General features: G+C 36.7%; 1 protein-coding gene across 1 annotated transcript; it reads left to right on the plus strand.

Annotated features, from left to right (window-relative positions):
- On the plus strand, nt 1,643-2,572 carry LOC107615391. Its single transcript, XM_016317455.1, has one exon. It carries the CDS (start codon nt 1,643-1,645, stop codon nt 2,570-2,572), a length of 930 nt encoding a protein of 309 aa, XP_016172941.1.

Raw genomic sequence — 15,726 nt, forward strand, 5'->3', positions numbered from 1 at the left:
TGTGAGGGATGTGAGGGAGGAGGGTGCCGTGAAAAACAAATGAAGGCAGTAGAAAAGATGTCATTACATGGTATAATAGCTTGAGTTTAACTCCATAAATACTTTCATCATGTCACCATGTGATTTGAGCGTAGTTTTGTGAGAATAAATTAAATAAATAAGATTAAGAGAAGAAAAGGGACTAAAGGTAGGTAACTTTTTTAGGAAAATACTATAGGTAAATAAGCAATATAAGAACTAAAGATGTGAGATAATGATGGATAAAATGTATTGAGCCTTTCGTTGATGTCACAAGAGGATGAATAAATTTTTTTAGATAGATAAAACTAAGGTAGAGTTTGGTGTCATGTGTTCTACAAGTTCTTTTGTTTTAAGGTCATAAACAAAATAAAGAACAATGAGGAGAATTAGAAGAAAGCAAGTGAAAAAAATAGTCTGAAAAGATCTCAGAAAATTTTGATGAGAGTGTTATATCGAAAATAATATTTTCGATAAAGATATTATTGAACTCTTTGACAAGCCAATATTCGTCAAGAATAAGCTTCGATCATTCCCAAGTACCAAAAAATATTTCGATCAACCTCCAAATACATATTAGAATTAACTTTGCATTGGAGCTAATTAGGTACTCTTTACGTACTCTCTATTAATCGATTGACGCAAGTGTGAAAATCGAAGAGGCAGACTCGACGAGATCAGCTGTATCGAAGAAGAGGTTACTGGTGTCGAAGATGGTAGACAGAAAACCGAATCGAAGGCAAAAGTAATTTGTTAGTCGAAAATGATAAACAAGTTGTGAACTTCGAGGTGGAGAATAACTGTATAGGATTCGTTGAAGATGGTCAATTGATGAAGAAGAGGATTTTGATCGATTAGGACTTATCGAGAGAGTGAAGTAATCAAAGGGAGTTACTAAGTGAAGATAGTTGGTGGAAGTTACAGATGGCACTCAAAGAAAGCGGGAACGGTTATTCAATAATTGAGGCACGTGGAAGTTATATCTGAATTTGATTGGTCGAAGACTTCCATAAATACGTGAAAGATCGATGGAACAAAGGTTAGAATCTTTTCGGAGAAAACACTCACACTCACTCACATCCCCAGCGACTTTCTGAGTCAGTCAAGAATCTTTTTTCTTCGAAGAGTTCCTTCCATGTCTTTACTTTACATTTAAATTCCCTGCAACTTTCTTTCCATGCAATTTATCTTCTTTGCAATGTCATTTCAATTCTTTTAAATTCAGCAACTTTTATTCTTTTCAGCCTTTACCTTTCAATTTGTCCTTTACTTTTCCAAACACTTTTCCTTTCTGCAATTTCATTTTCCTTTTATTCAAGTCATTTAAATTTTATTGTTCATTTTGAATTTCTGCAAAGCTTGGTTCTTTCTTCTTCGTCATTGTCAAAGGCATAAATTTTGATGCAAATAAAACTGGTACCCACAAAAGAGGAGTTGATTTCGCTCCCAGACCATTAGAATCGAACCACCATCGATTTGCTAAAAATCGACAAAACAAATTGGCAGGCTCGGTGGGACAGTTTTAAAATTTAATTGTATCAAAATTTGTTGCTTTCAACTGTTGCATTGTGCATGCAGTGTTGATATTTGGTGCATGCAATTAAAAAGTGGTAAAATTGTTACCATGTCTGACGAAGTTAATCGAGATTACCAAGTGGGCTCCTCGTCGAATAATCCAGGATCGATGGCTGAGTTTCGACAATATATTAACGAAAGCCATCATGATTTAGTCAACCTATTGACTCACCAGATGACTACTATTTTGAATCCTATCCTAGCTGACAATGAGTCAAAATATGATCGACTGGTTAAACAAGTCGAGAGAATTGCTCGAATTGTCGATTATGATGAGGGGAATGTACTTAAGAATCCTGAAAGGGAAGAAAATATCCCTTATCTCGTTCGACGAGATCAAAATGCTAATGAAGTTTTGAATAGACTTCACACACAACGTGGATATTATTACCAGGTGACAAGGATTGTTGAGGATATCCTCAATGGAATGGGTATCAACGTGGGTCTCATGCATCGACCATATTTTATTTCTGCTTTTCCTTCTGTAGTGAAAATGACAGAAGTGCCAATATGTGTAAGAACTCCCAAAATAATTACAAAATTTATAGGAGAGGCTGGAGAGTCAACTGTTGAGCATATAGCTCACTATTTGGTCGAATTAGAAAATTTGGCAGATAACGAAAACCTGAGAATGAAGTTTTTTCCTACTTCATTAACAAAAAATGCTTTCACTTGGTTTTCAAATCTGAGACCCAGTTCGATTTTAACATGGGCACAATTAGAAAATGCTTTTCATGCTCAATTTTATAGAGCAGAATTGAATGTCTCGTTGACAGATTTGCTTGCAATAGAACGAGATGATGGAGAATCGATAGATGACCATATAATTCGATTCAAAAATGCTCACAATCGATGTTATGTGTCGGTCCCTGAAAGCGAGATCGTCAAAATAGCCATCAAAGGTCTTGGCTTGTATATGCGTCGAAAGTTACTCAATATGCATATTCCCGATTTAGCCTATTTGGCTGAGAGAGTTTGACAAGTTGAAAAAATAAAAGAAGAAAAGAAGAAAGAAAGAGAAATAGTTGAATATGAGTTTGTTGAAAACAATATTCAATGATGATAAGTATTTTTACTTTTGTCCATCTAGCAAAAAAAAACCATCAAAAATAATATTTTCGACAAGATATTGTTGAATTCTTCGACAAGCTGATGGTGTATTTTTTGGAAAATGAATTCCAAGCACACAAATCTAATCGGCAAGTGCACTAGGTTGCATCAAGTAATAATAACTCACATGAGTGAGGTCGATCCCACAGTGATTGAAGGATTGAGCAATTTTAGTTTGGTGGTTGATTTAGTCAAGCGAATCAAGTGTTGGTTTAAGTGGTTTGTAATTGACAGAAGCTAAATTGCATGAAATGTAAAGGGAGAGGGAAGAGTTGCAGTAAATTAAAGAGAACAGAAAGTAAAAGTGCTGAATCTTAAAGAGCAAGTAAATTAAATTGCAGAAGCTTAGATTGCAAGAAATGTAAATGAATGAATCTTAAAGTGCAAGGAAGGTAAATTGCTTGAATTATAAAAGGGTTCAGGGAGTTGGGATTGCAGAAATTAAACAAGCAGAAGTGAAATGACAATTAACAGAGAAGAAGATGAATTAAATTGAAGTAGATCTCAAACAGAAAAGTGAAAATGCTTAAAGAATTAAAACAGAAAGTAAATGTAGCTTAATTGCAGAAGTTAAAAGAGAAATTGAAGATATCAGGAGTGGAAGAGACTAGAAAACAAGTCTAGATCTCAAATCCTTCCTTGATCCAACAAGAACAATTGCAAAAGAAAATGGAAAATTAATTTGCAGAAGAAAAGAGAAGAATGAAAGTAGTAAACAGAATTTGGAATGTAAATCAAAGTTTCTAAAATTATGCAGAAAGATTAACAAGAGATCTCAAGGTGAGATTGAAACAGAATTTCTTCAATTCTTCACCCAAGATCCAAGACAAGAAGTAAAGAGTGCTCAAGCAAGAACAAGGAAGAAGAGAGATCAATTCTCCTTCCCAATTCTCCAAGATCCCAATTCAAAGTGAAAACTCTAAAAATTACACAAATGAAAATTCAAAGAAGCAAAAAAGATCCTCACTAAATCAAACTAGCTTCTATTTATACACTTTTTATTTTTGGATTTTAGAATTTGGAGTGGGCTTTTTAATTTGGTGAAGAATTGAATTTAAATTAAATTTTGGTCCAATTTTAGCCCATGAGTGTTTGCTCCCAGTGGAGTGCTCTGCTCCTGGTGAGAGCGGAGCATCAATGCTTGTCTTTGGCCCTTGGTGGCGTGCCAGGCTTGTGTGCAACAGGGTAGCGCTCTGCTCTTGTGGGAGCGTAGCATTGCCTTGTCTTGGCATGGCTTGTGGGCACCAATCCTCCCTGGGCCGTGTCAAGTTGCTAGCAAGCAAGGAAAGTAGCACTCAGGCATCAAGGAGTAAGGAGAGTAGCGCTCTGCTCTTGGTAAGAGCGCACCACTCCTTTTGCTTGGGTGAGGTTCCAAGTTCGAACCATGGTGGAGACATTTGGACCAATTTCTTTTGTAAAGCAAAGAGAGGTAGTGCCTTGCTTTGAGTGGAAGGCCTCAAGTTCGAATCCTAGTGAAGCCATGTTGGCTTATTTTTCTTGCAGGTAGTATAAGTAGCGCTCCTTGTTGTTTGAGTGAGGCTCCCACTTCGATCCCCAGTGAATGCATTTTGAGGAGCCAATTTTCCTTATGCCCATCAATATAAGATAGCGCTCAATTAAGTAAAACAATTGAGTGCCCTTGCCCCCTTGGAGTAGCGCCTTCTTGTTATCCTTTAGGTGCAAGGTTCAAGTCTTGGGGGATGCATTTTGGCCAATTTTGTCTTATTTTCCTTTGTGAGTAGCGCCTCTTGCATTTATTTTGTATGAAGCACGATAATGCTCTTGGCAGAGCATCATTCTTCTCCCCTTTCTCTCTTGGTATTAAATTGTGCTCCGCTCTCAAGGTGAGCGTAGCATCCAAGCCTTGCTTCCTTGGTTCATTGTTGTGCTCCCAGTAGAGTATTGTGGCTTTCCTCCTTCATTGTGCCACGCCTCTTTGTTTCTTTTGCCACATTCTTCTCTTCCTTGGGCCACGCTTTCTTGTTTTCTTCTTTTCTTCACCTACAAGTAATCAAAACAACCAATCAAAGTATCACCAAATTCACAAGGTTTATAAATCATAAAAAAATCAATTAAATTTAGCTTAAACCTCATGATTTAGTATCAATTAAATGGTGGTTGATTGATTCAAAGAAACCATGCAATTCCATTCCAAATTACTTACTTACAATGTAGGAAAGTGCATAAAACCTAATGAAACAAGTGCAAAAATGCTTGAAAAACTATCATATGATGACTTGTCATCACAAGCCAATGTTCGACAAATTCGAACTTTATCAAGTTACAGGTGCATATTGGAACACTTTGGAAGGAGTGGCTACTCTATAAAGATATGTACAAATATGTCTGTAAAAAGAAGTTCTTGAGAAGCGGTTATTGGCAGTTGTTAGATATAACTGTGGAAAAAAATCTTTATTCAACTTTGAAACTCTATAAAGTTGATCAAATTTCAGATAAGAAAAAGTTTCTCTGTTTACTTTGGAAATTGTGAAGTTGGAAATTTGGAAAAAAAAATTTTTTGATTATGATATTTTCAAATCATCAAATATGACAACTCTCTGACCATAATGATCCGAGAAGGAAAAGGAAAATTACCATGATTTGGGTAATATGTTGTCATAAAAAATTCGATGAGGTATCGAAAATGAATACGGCTGAAAATATTCAACAAAATGTCGAAGATCCAAGAGTTCGACAAACAACCACTTTGCCTCAAGAGTTCGAAAACAAATACTTGGGGCATTTCTTATATCGAAGATAATTTTTCTTCGATAAATTGAAAAAGAATTTTATCTTGGGCTCTTCAAGAATGGCATGATGCTTCACTAATATTTTCTCATGCACTATGTGAAAATATTTGTGAAAATTTGTGCAATATATGAAATTGATCAAACAATTATTTGGGGTCAGTTTCGATTTGGTCAAGCCATCGAAGACCAATTTCGACAAAGAAGAGTAAACTGACCCTTAGACTCAATTTGTTTAGAGTCCACAGAATAATTATTCACCATTGTTTCGTCGATCCCATGCTATTGGGGTTGGATGGATCAAGAATTGGCAAGAGTTTGGTGAATGAGAAAATGAAAGAATACCGACCGCAACAGGCTCGATGTAGTTATTTTTTTCGAGGCCGTGGAAGAGATACCATTTTTTAAGATCGAATTGGTGGTAACCAAAGTGGTCGACAGTTGCGTCGTGTTCCTTCTACTTCGACCAATTGAGGTAAAGCAGTTGAAACTCCATTCCTAAAAATGGATAAACTATGTCGAGGAAAATTTTGAGGAAGAAGAGGAAGAAATGCCTAGTATCATCGTCGAAAATATTGAATAATAGTAAGTATTTATACTTTCATCCTTCTAGTCGAAAAAATAAATACTTAGGGGAATTTGTTATATCAAAAATAATATTTTTGATAAAGATATTATTGAACTCTTTGACAAGCCAATATTCGACAAGAATAAGCTTCGATAATTCCCAAGTGCCAAAAAATATTTCGATCAACCTCCAAATACATGTTAGAATTAACTTTGCATTGGAGTCAATTAGGTACTCTTTACGTACTTTCTATTAATCGATTGACGCAAATGTGGAAATCGAAGAGGCAGACTTGACGAGGTCAGCTGTATCAAAGAAGAGGTTACTGATGTCGAAGATGGTAGACAGAAAACCGAATCGAAGGCAAAAGTAATTTGTTAGTCAAAAATGATAAACAAGTTGTGAACTTCGAGGTGGAAAATAACTGTATTGGATTCCTTGAAGATGGTCAATCGATGAAGAAGAGAATTTTGATCGATTAGGACTTATCGAGAGAGTGAAGTAATCGAAGGGAGTTACTAAGTGAAGATAGTTGGTGGAAGTTATAGATGGCACTCAAAGAAAGCGGAAACGGTTATTCAATGATTGACGGACGTGGAAGTTATATCTGAATTTGATTGGTTGAAGACTTCCATAAATACGTGAAAGATCGATGGAACAAAGGTTGGAATCTTTTCGGAGAAAACACTCACACTCACTCACATCCCCAGCGACTTTCTGAGTCAGTCAAGAGTCTTTTTTCTTCGAAGAGTTCCTTCCATGTCTTTACTTTACATTTAAATTCCCTGCAACTTTCTTTCCATACAATTTATCTTCTTTGCAATGTCATTTTAATTCTTTTAAATTCAGCAACTTTTATCCTTTCCAGCCTTTACCTTTCAATTTTCCCTTTACTTTTCCAAACACTTTCCCTTTCTGCAATTTCATTTTCCTTTTATTCAAGTCATTTAAATTTTATTATTCATTTTGAATTTCTACAAAGCTTGGTTCTTTCTTCTTCGTTATTGTCAAAGGCATAAATTTTGATGCAAATAAAAGTGGTACCTGCAAAAAAGGAGTTGGTTTCGCTCCCAGACCATTAGAATCGAACCACCATCGATTTGCTAAAAATCGACAAAATAGAAAGAAGTAAAATGAAGCTTTTTTATAATTTCATGTTCTCAACTTGGTAACAAGCTATATTGAAGGGAGAGTATATTACCCCATGTTAATATTGACATGTTCAGTTTACTCTTCTTTTTTTTCAAAATTAGTCACTAAGATAATTATCAAAAGGTTATTTTGATTTTTCTCTCATTTTCAAAGTTTTTTTAGCCAAAAATGATTAAAGGAAGGAAGTTGATTTCAACAAATTAAGTTAAATGATATTTTTTATACTTCAAATCCAACTATTTCACTATGACTAATTTATTTTTCATTTAAAAAGAAACTTAACTCTTTAAAATATTTTTTTTAGTTTTCATCTTTTTAGTTCAATACTTATAGGAAGAATATTACCTTTTCTTTTACTATGTTTGAACCATGATACTTGATAAAATTCCTTCAATTCTTTTTTTTTTTTTACTTTTTTTTCTGTTTTATTTTTTTATTTTTTTCTCTTGTTGTCACATGTGTATCTTTTTTTTTTCTCGTTGTTTATATGATTCTTGGTCTTCGTTGTTTATATGATTCTTGGTCCTCTCAGTTTCTAATATTGGATTTTTTGATATTTTTTGTATCATTTAGTTTTTGTTGCTACCTCCTTAATATTCTTGGTACTCTTCTAATTTTGGCAGTTAAAATCTTGACAATGTTAGTACTTTTTAATTTTTTGCTGTTAGAATCTTGATAATGTTAATACCGTTCAATTTTGCAATTAGAGTTCTGGTATTTTTATTGTTGAGATTCATGAATTTTTATTACTCACCCTATTTTTATTATTTTTTAGATTTTTATTTCTCTGTTGCCATGCCTCATTTAAAACTCACTGCTAAGGTCGTAAATAATAATTCAGTTGAGGATTCTACTGATAGTTCAAACACTAATTCTTCGGTGGATGGTATGCACAATACTTTTCAAAGAGTATGCTATTGGATTCTCTAAATCTATACCTTAAACTTAGGTTAAATCATTAGACAATAGGGATATAATCGTAGATCCTCTTCATTAGTAAGAATTGATAAAACGTTAAGCCTACCTTGAATTTTTCTAACTATAAAATTTTAAGTAATTTCATTGAAAAACCTTCTTATCATGTGGGTTATACTCTTTTTTATTCTCAGCTAAAATATCAGAGATTTTCATGAACACCGTTCAAGTCTAAAGCGGCTACCTATATTAATAAACTTTGGTATAATTGGTATTTGTAGTATTATTCTAGGAGGTAGTGACTTTTTGAGGAGGTTGGAATTTGTTAGTTTAGCTAACTATATGCACTTCGACAGGTTAGTTATTCTTCATGCTCTGAAATTGTAATTTTTTTGTTTTTTATTTTGTTGTTGTACATTGAAGAAAGAATAAAGGCATGAGGTGTGTTTTTTTGGCAAATTTAGGTGTACAACAAAATGGATATGATATAAGCTTGCTTGGCAGTGGGTGTGACGTGGCGGAAATTAACCGATTAAGAAATTTTAGTAAAAGTAGTGTTGCAAGTACAGTTCTTAACCGACGAAAATTCCGCTTATCAATTTAGAAAAATTGTCACAAATTGAGAATAAAAATACTGGGAGTAGAGTCTCAGGTCGTCTCCCAACGAGTTGACAAAAGAGTGAAATTTATTGGTCAGGGGTTCTCCGAGAAATTTTTGAGTTGAGAAACAAAAAAGTAAATAATTGTAAATTAATGCAATGAAAATTAGCAAGAGAATTTATATAATGAAGATAAAAGCCTTGACCGGGAGAAGATTAATTGGAAGTTCTATCCTTGTTGAATTTTCCCAAGTGTAATAGTAAAAGGTTGTTGTTCTGCTTGGTCATCCCTTGCTGAAGAAAGGAAAGTCAAGTAACTAACTAACCAACTCTATCCTCAAGTCCTAATCCTCTCCTAAGGAAGAATTAGAGTTAGAGACTAGAGAGTTAGCTAACAACTTCCAATTAGAATTACACTTGAGTATTCCAACTCAAGGGTCTCCTTTTTAATCAACTCCCAATCAAGTTAGGAAACTACTCCATTGACATGAATATAACGTTCACAGGCATGTAAAGGGAATAAAAAGAAGACATGATAAATTAAACAATAATTGAAAATTAATTAAAAATAAAAATAGTTCTTTGCATTAATAAATCCCAAAATCATAAACATACTTATCTGAACAGGGTTAATGGGCAATTAAAAGAGTAAAGGAATAAGAAAACAAACTAGAATAGCAACTTCAACGGAGGTAGTGACTCTTCTCAATATCCAAAGCAAAAGCATCAAAAGCATAAAAACTAGAAAATCTATGAATGTAAAGAAAACCTAGAGGAAGTAGTCGAAATTCTCTTTAAGATTCAAAAACTAAAACTAAAATTATGCGTAATGTCAATGTGTGTTAGTCTCTGCTTGTCCCCTGCCTCTAGTATGTGTTTTTGGGCTGAAAACTGGGTCCAAACTTGGCCCAAAATTGCCCCCAGCATTTTCTGCGATTTCTGCAGGTAGCGCATGTCACGCGTACGCGTCAGTCACGCATACGCGTCAGGTACACGCACGTGTCACTTGTCTTCTGCGCTAGTTACGCGTACGCGTCGGGTACGCGCACGCGTCGTCGTGCAAACTCCAATTCACACGTACGCGTCAGGTACGCGCATGCGTCGATCCTCGCTGGTTGTCTCTTTTATTTCTTGTGCTCCTTCCATTTTTGCAAGCTTCCTCTCCATCCTCTAAGCCATTCCTGCCCTATAAAGCCTGAAAACACTTAACACATGGATCACGGCATCGAATGGTATAAAGGGGAATTAAAAATACACGCTTTAAAAGCTTAGAAAGCAATTTTTCAATCATATAACAAAACTAGGAAGGAATTATAAAACCATGCAAATTGTATGAATAAGTGTGCAAAGACTTGATAAAAACCACTCAATTGAGCACAAGATAAACCATAAAATAGTGGTTTATCAATCTCCCCACACTTAAATATTAGCATGTCCTCATGCTAAGCTCAAAGAGATAAAAGGAATGAATGGGGAAAAGTAAGACTCATGAGATGCAACCTATGAATGCAACTATATGCTAAGATAATTCTGTCTACTTGGTTAAAAGTAAACAAGTTCTCCAAGACAAATATGAATCAAATTCCACTAATTCAAATCATATAATAAGAAGCGCGTAAACTCGTAGGAAGATAGCTCATGAAAGCAGGGAACATAGAATCAAGCATTGAACCCTCACTGGTAGTGTATATGCACTTTAATTCTCTCAAGTGTCTAGGGTTAATTCACTCTACTCTTCCCTAGTCATGCTTTCTAAACTTTGTTCTTCATCTAACCAATCAACACTTATTTAATGTACTAATGCAAACATCATGAGGTCTTTTCATGGTTGTAATGGGGCTAAGGTAAGAGTGGGGATACATGTATGGCCAAGTGAGCTGTAAATTGAATCTTTGACTAACCTAAGTTCTCACCTAACATACACACACTCTCTATATACTTTAAAATCATGTCTAGCTACCCTTTATCTCACTTTTGTATATTTTACATACTCATGTATCAAATTTCCTTTAATTTCACCACATATGCATTGGTCTTTTATTAAACTTAACATTGGGGTAATTTTATCCCCTATTTATTTATTTATTTATTTATTTATTTATTTATTTATTTATTTATGTTGTAGAATTGAAATTTTTTTTATATTTTATATTTATATTTTTATTTTTTATTTTTTATTTTTTTTTGAACATGAAAGCAAACATAAAATTTCAATGCATATGGTTTTTTTTTCTGGTTTCACATGAGTGTGCACCCAAATTCCCAATATCTTGTCAATACAACTCAACACTTTCTCATCAACCCAAGTTTCCAAAATTTCCTTCACTTAGTTGATACACAATCTCTATCTTAAGCTAACCAAAGATTCAATTGGGATAATTAATTGTTTTTCTGCTTAAGGCTAGTGATGTGGTAATTTAAAGAACAAATGAGGATTAAAAGGCTCAAAGTAGAAAACAAGGGTGATTGAAATGGTAGGCTTATTTGGGATAAGTGAGCTAATAATAATTAAAGGCCTCAATCACATGTATGCATGAATATACACTAAATAATGGACATATAGAATGGAGCAAAGCAAAGATTGCAATCATAGAGAAGCAAACACACAAGAATAAAATCATGGTTAAATAATGTAACCATATATTGAAGCTCAAATCTCACAGGTTGTGTGTTCTTAACTATGAACCATGTTCCAAATTACAATCTTCAAACAAATTTAACACAAATTTTCAGTTTAAATTAGTGAAATGCTATAAAAATGGTCTTGAAAAGAAACTCATCACTTCAACCAAGCAAGACATACATGCAAGCAATTATTATCATGCAATTTATCCTATTTAACAAAAGAAAAAGTAAAATGTTGGTGTTAAGAGAGAGAAGTTACCTCCGGAAGTCAAGAACTGACCTCCCCACACTTAAGGCTTGGCACAGTCCTCCGTGCCATCAGTAAGGAGCAAGGGGGGCTGGAAGCGTCGCCTCCAGTGTCTGGTTCGCCTTGGCTCTTTGTACTACTGGATGAAGGGGAGTCCGGGGTGTCCTTTGGTTCTGGAGGTGGGTGTGTACCAACTATGAGGTCCTTCAAATAGTTGTATCAGCGCTTGTTATGACGCTCCATTCGTTCCATCCACCGGTCTTGCTGGTCAAACCTCTCAAGGATCTGAAGGAACATCTGATGGATGGATGGTGCTTGTGGTATGGATGATGGTGGAGTAGAGGTAAGCGGAGTATCCAAAGATGGGCCTGTAGGCTGGCTCACAGAGGGAACTGGTGGCCTGATGTACTTCCCATTCGGGACATACTGGTCGGCTCTAGGGATCATGACCTTCGTGTCTCCTGCCCGATAGGACACACCTGCCGCAGAGACCAAATCTGAAACCAAGGCGGGAAAAGGTAGGTTATCTGCAATCAGTACATGTCCCATGGCTTGCCGGATGTGTCAGGGCAGGTTGAGGGATTGCTCTGTCAGGATGCACCAGATGAGGACAGCCATGTCTGCTGTGAAGGTCGACTCGTGAGTGCTCAAAAATACATAGTGGGACATAATTTGTGCCCACACGTGAGCTTCTAGGGTGAGTGACTGGGCTGAGATGCTCTTGGGTTTTGAACGATGCTGCCCATAGATCCACTTACTGCCAGGTTGGGCTATAACTCCAAGGACGCTATCCCAGTCGAACTGATACATCTGGCGCTTACGAGATGCTTCTTGATATGCATCCCATCCCTCTGGACTAGGTGGAAGGTTTAGTGCTCTCTGTATGGTACTCTCGGAGACAGGGACCTGCTGCTGACGGACGAAGACAGTCTGCAGAGTAGGCGAATAGAAGTTTGAGTAGAATTCAACTACCCATGATAAGTTGGCCTCCCGCGGCTGTCTCCTTAGAAATCCCCACTGTCTCCTCTCAATTCGGGCCTCCACAAAATCAACAAAATGTGTTGGGACATGCTCATTGTTGTAGTTCCTCTTGGCTAAGATGGGGAACATCTGTTCGCAATAACGGTTAGCAAACCGTGTGGAGTCTCGGGCGGGAAAAGCTTTTTCTGATTCATCAACTTTAATAATCCTCTTCACCCGCTTTGTTGGTGGCTTGACACTGGTAGATGGAAGTGCCTTTGCTAGTGTTCTCTTGGTTCCTCTCCTTGCTGGTGTCTTGCCAGTGGCTTTCTCTTTTCCTTTCTTAGTACCCATGTCTAAAGAAGAAAGAAAAGGGAGAATATTAAATATAGATAACTAAAGAACCGGAAAGGAGAAATTCCAAGTGATAACGAATGCCAAAGGAAAGATGTTAGCTCAAATACATGGTAGCTACAACATGTAGGTAAGACATCAATTAAGATAAAAAAGGCAATTCATAATAATTAGATGCAAGGGGTTAAAAGCATGCAAAAAGGGACATGAGAGGCATAACTCAAGCATCAAGTAATAAAGGTGCCAAATTAAAGAGCATGTGTAATGATGACAATTGTGAATGATAATCCCAAATACATGTGGGGTGCAAGTGATGTGAAAAAGAGGCATTCAAGTAAAAGGGTAAAACAAAATAGAGTTCAAGATGCCATAGGTGCTTTTGCACAAACACTTGGTGAACAAGTTAAAGTAGGAATAAAAATAATATAATCCAAATGTATATGAGAGCCAAATGAAAATATCAATTGTCAAATCACTCCTCATAAAAACCACAAGCTTTAGTATAGTAAGGTAATACCCAAATAAAACTTCAATACCAACATAAGAATGCATGAAAAAGAAAAGAAAAAGAAACGATGGGTAATGAAACTAAAAGAAAAATAAAGAAGAAAGAAACATAAATTAAAGTAATAATGAAAGAGTAAAAGGGGAAGAAGAAAAGAAACCTGATGAAGAAGATGAAGAAGGAAAGAAGAAAGTAATAGATATGAAGAAAGAATAAGGAAGAAAGAAAGAAAGAAGGAAGAAGGAATAATTAAGATTGGAAAACTATTAGGATTGGGGGAGGGAATTTGAAATCAGGTGCTGAGGTGGTTTAATTGTGCGTCGCATGCGACGCGTACGCGTAGCTTGCGCATTTTCCAAGCGACGCGTAAGCGTCAGGGACGCGTACGCGTGAGATGGGTTGTGCAATTGGCGCGAAGGCTGCCCCGCGCACGCACAACTCTCTGTTTAATACGCACGAGAGCCAAAAATGCACATGACGCGTGCGCGTCAGGGACGCGCACGCGTGGATGGCCATTGTGGAAAAATGGCGCGCACGCGTCAGAGACGCGTACGCGTGAGGGGGCTTGTGCTCCCAGCACAATTCCAGCCCCACACCATCATAACTCTCTGGCCATATACCATTTACGCTGATTTTTCATGGGCACGCGTGCGTGTCAGGGATGCGTACGCGTGCTGGACTGAATTCGCAAGCGACGCGTACGCATGAGGGACGCATACTGGTGCGCAGAAATCGTGACGGTTCCATTCCTTGGTAACGGCGCTGAAAACTTTATACGCACGTTCATAATCTTAATTCTTTGTCACAACTTTGCACAACTAACCAGCAAGTGCACTGGGTCGTCCAAGTAATAAACCTTTCGTGAGTAAGGGTCGATCCCACGGAGATTGTCGGCTTGAAGCAAGCTATGGTCACCTTGTAAATCTCAGTCAGGCAGATTCAAATGATATAGAGTTTTAATAATTAAAAGATAAATAAAACATAAACTAGGATAGAGATACTTATATAATTCATTGGTGAGAATTTCAGATAAGCATATAGAGATGCTTTCGTTCCTCTGAACCTCAGCTTTCCTACTGTCTTCATCCAATCATTCCTACTCCTTTCCATGGCAAGATTTATGTAGGGCATCACCGTTGTCAATGGCTACATCCCATCCTCTCTATGAAAATGGTCCAATGCATTGTCACTGCATGGCTAATCATCTGTCGGTTCTCGATCATACTGGAATAGGATTTACTATCCTTTTGCGTCTGTCACTACGCCCAGCACTCGCGAGTTTGAAGCTCATCACAGCCATCCCTTCCCAGATCCTACTCGGAATACCACAGACAAGGTTTAGACTTTCTGGATCTTAGGAATGGCCATCCACGGGTTCTAACTTATACCACGAAGATTCTAATATCTCGGACTTGGTCCTCTGTATTAGATATCTAAGAGATATTCATTCTAGCTTGTTTGCATGTAGAACGGAAGTGTTTGTCAGGCACACGTTCATAGGTGAGAATGATGATGAGCGTCACATAATCATCACATTCATCATGTTCTTGGGTGCGAATGGATATCTTAGAGAAGGAATAAGCTTGAATTGAATAGAAAAACAGTAGTACTTTGTATTAATTCATGAGGAACAGCAGAGCTCCACACCTTAATCTATGGAGTGTAAAAACTCTACCGTTGAAAATACATAAGTGATGAAGGTCCAGGCATGGCCGAGAGGCCAGCCCCCAAATGTGATCTAAAGATGAAACTAAAGATGTTCCAAAGATGTAAATACAATAGTAAAAAGTCCTATTTATACTAAACTAGTTACTAGGGTTTACAGAATTGAGTAAATGATGCAGAAATCTACTTCTGGGGCCCACTTGGTGTGTGCTTGGGCTGAGCATTGAGCTTTACACGTGTAGAGGCTTCTCTTGGAGTTGAACACCAGTTTGTAACCTGTTTCTGGCGTTTAACTCCACTTTGCAACCTGTTTCTGGCGTTTGACTCCAGAATGCAGCATGGAACTGGCGTTCAACGCCAGTTTACGTCGTCTATCCTTAATCAAAGTATGGACTATTATATATTTCTGGAAATCCATGGATGTCTACTTTCCAACGCAATTAAGAGCGCGCCATTTGGAGTTCTATAGCTCCAGAAAATCCACTTTGAGTGCAGGGTGGTCAGAATCCAACAGCATCTGCAGTCCTTCTTCAACCTCTGAATCTGATTTTTGCTCAGGTCCCTAAATTTCAACCAGAAAATACCTAAAATCACAGAAAAACACACAAACTCATAGTAAAGTCCAGAAATATGAATTTTAATTAAAAACTAATAAAAAATATACTAAAAACTAACTAAATCATACT

The sequence above is a fragment of the Arachis ipaensis genome, chromosome B09 (assembly GCF_000816755.2).
Source record: "Arachis ipaensis cultivar K30076 chromosome B09, Araip1.1, whole genome shotgun sequence".
Lineage (NCBI taxonomy): Eukaryota > Viridiplantae > Streptophyta > Magnoliopsida > Fabales > Fabaceae > Arachis > Arachis ipaensis.

Bases quoted from the DNA above. Each gene is read 5' to 3' on its own strand.
- LOC107615391 (XM_016317455.1), top strand. From the start codon at position 1,643: ATGTCTGACGAAGTTAATCGAGATTACCAAGTGGGCTCCTCGTCGAAT.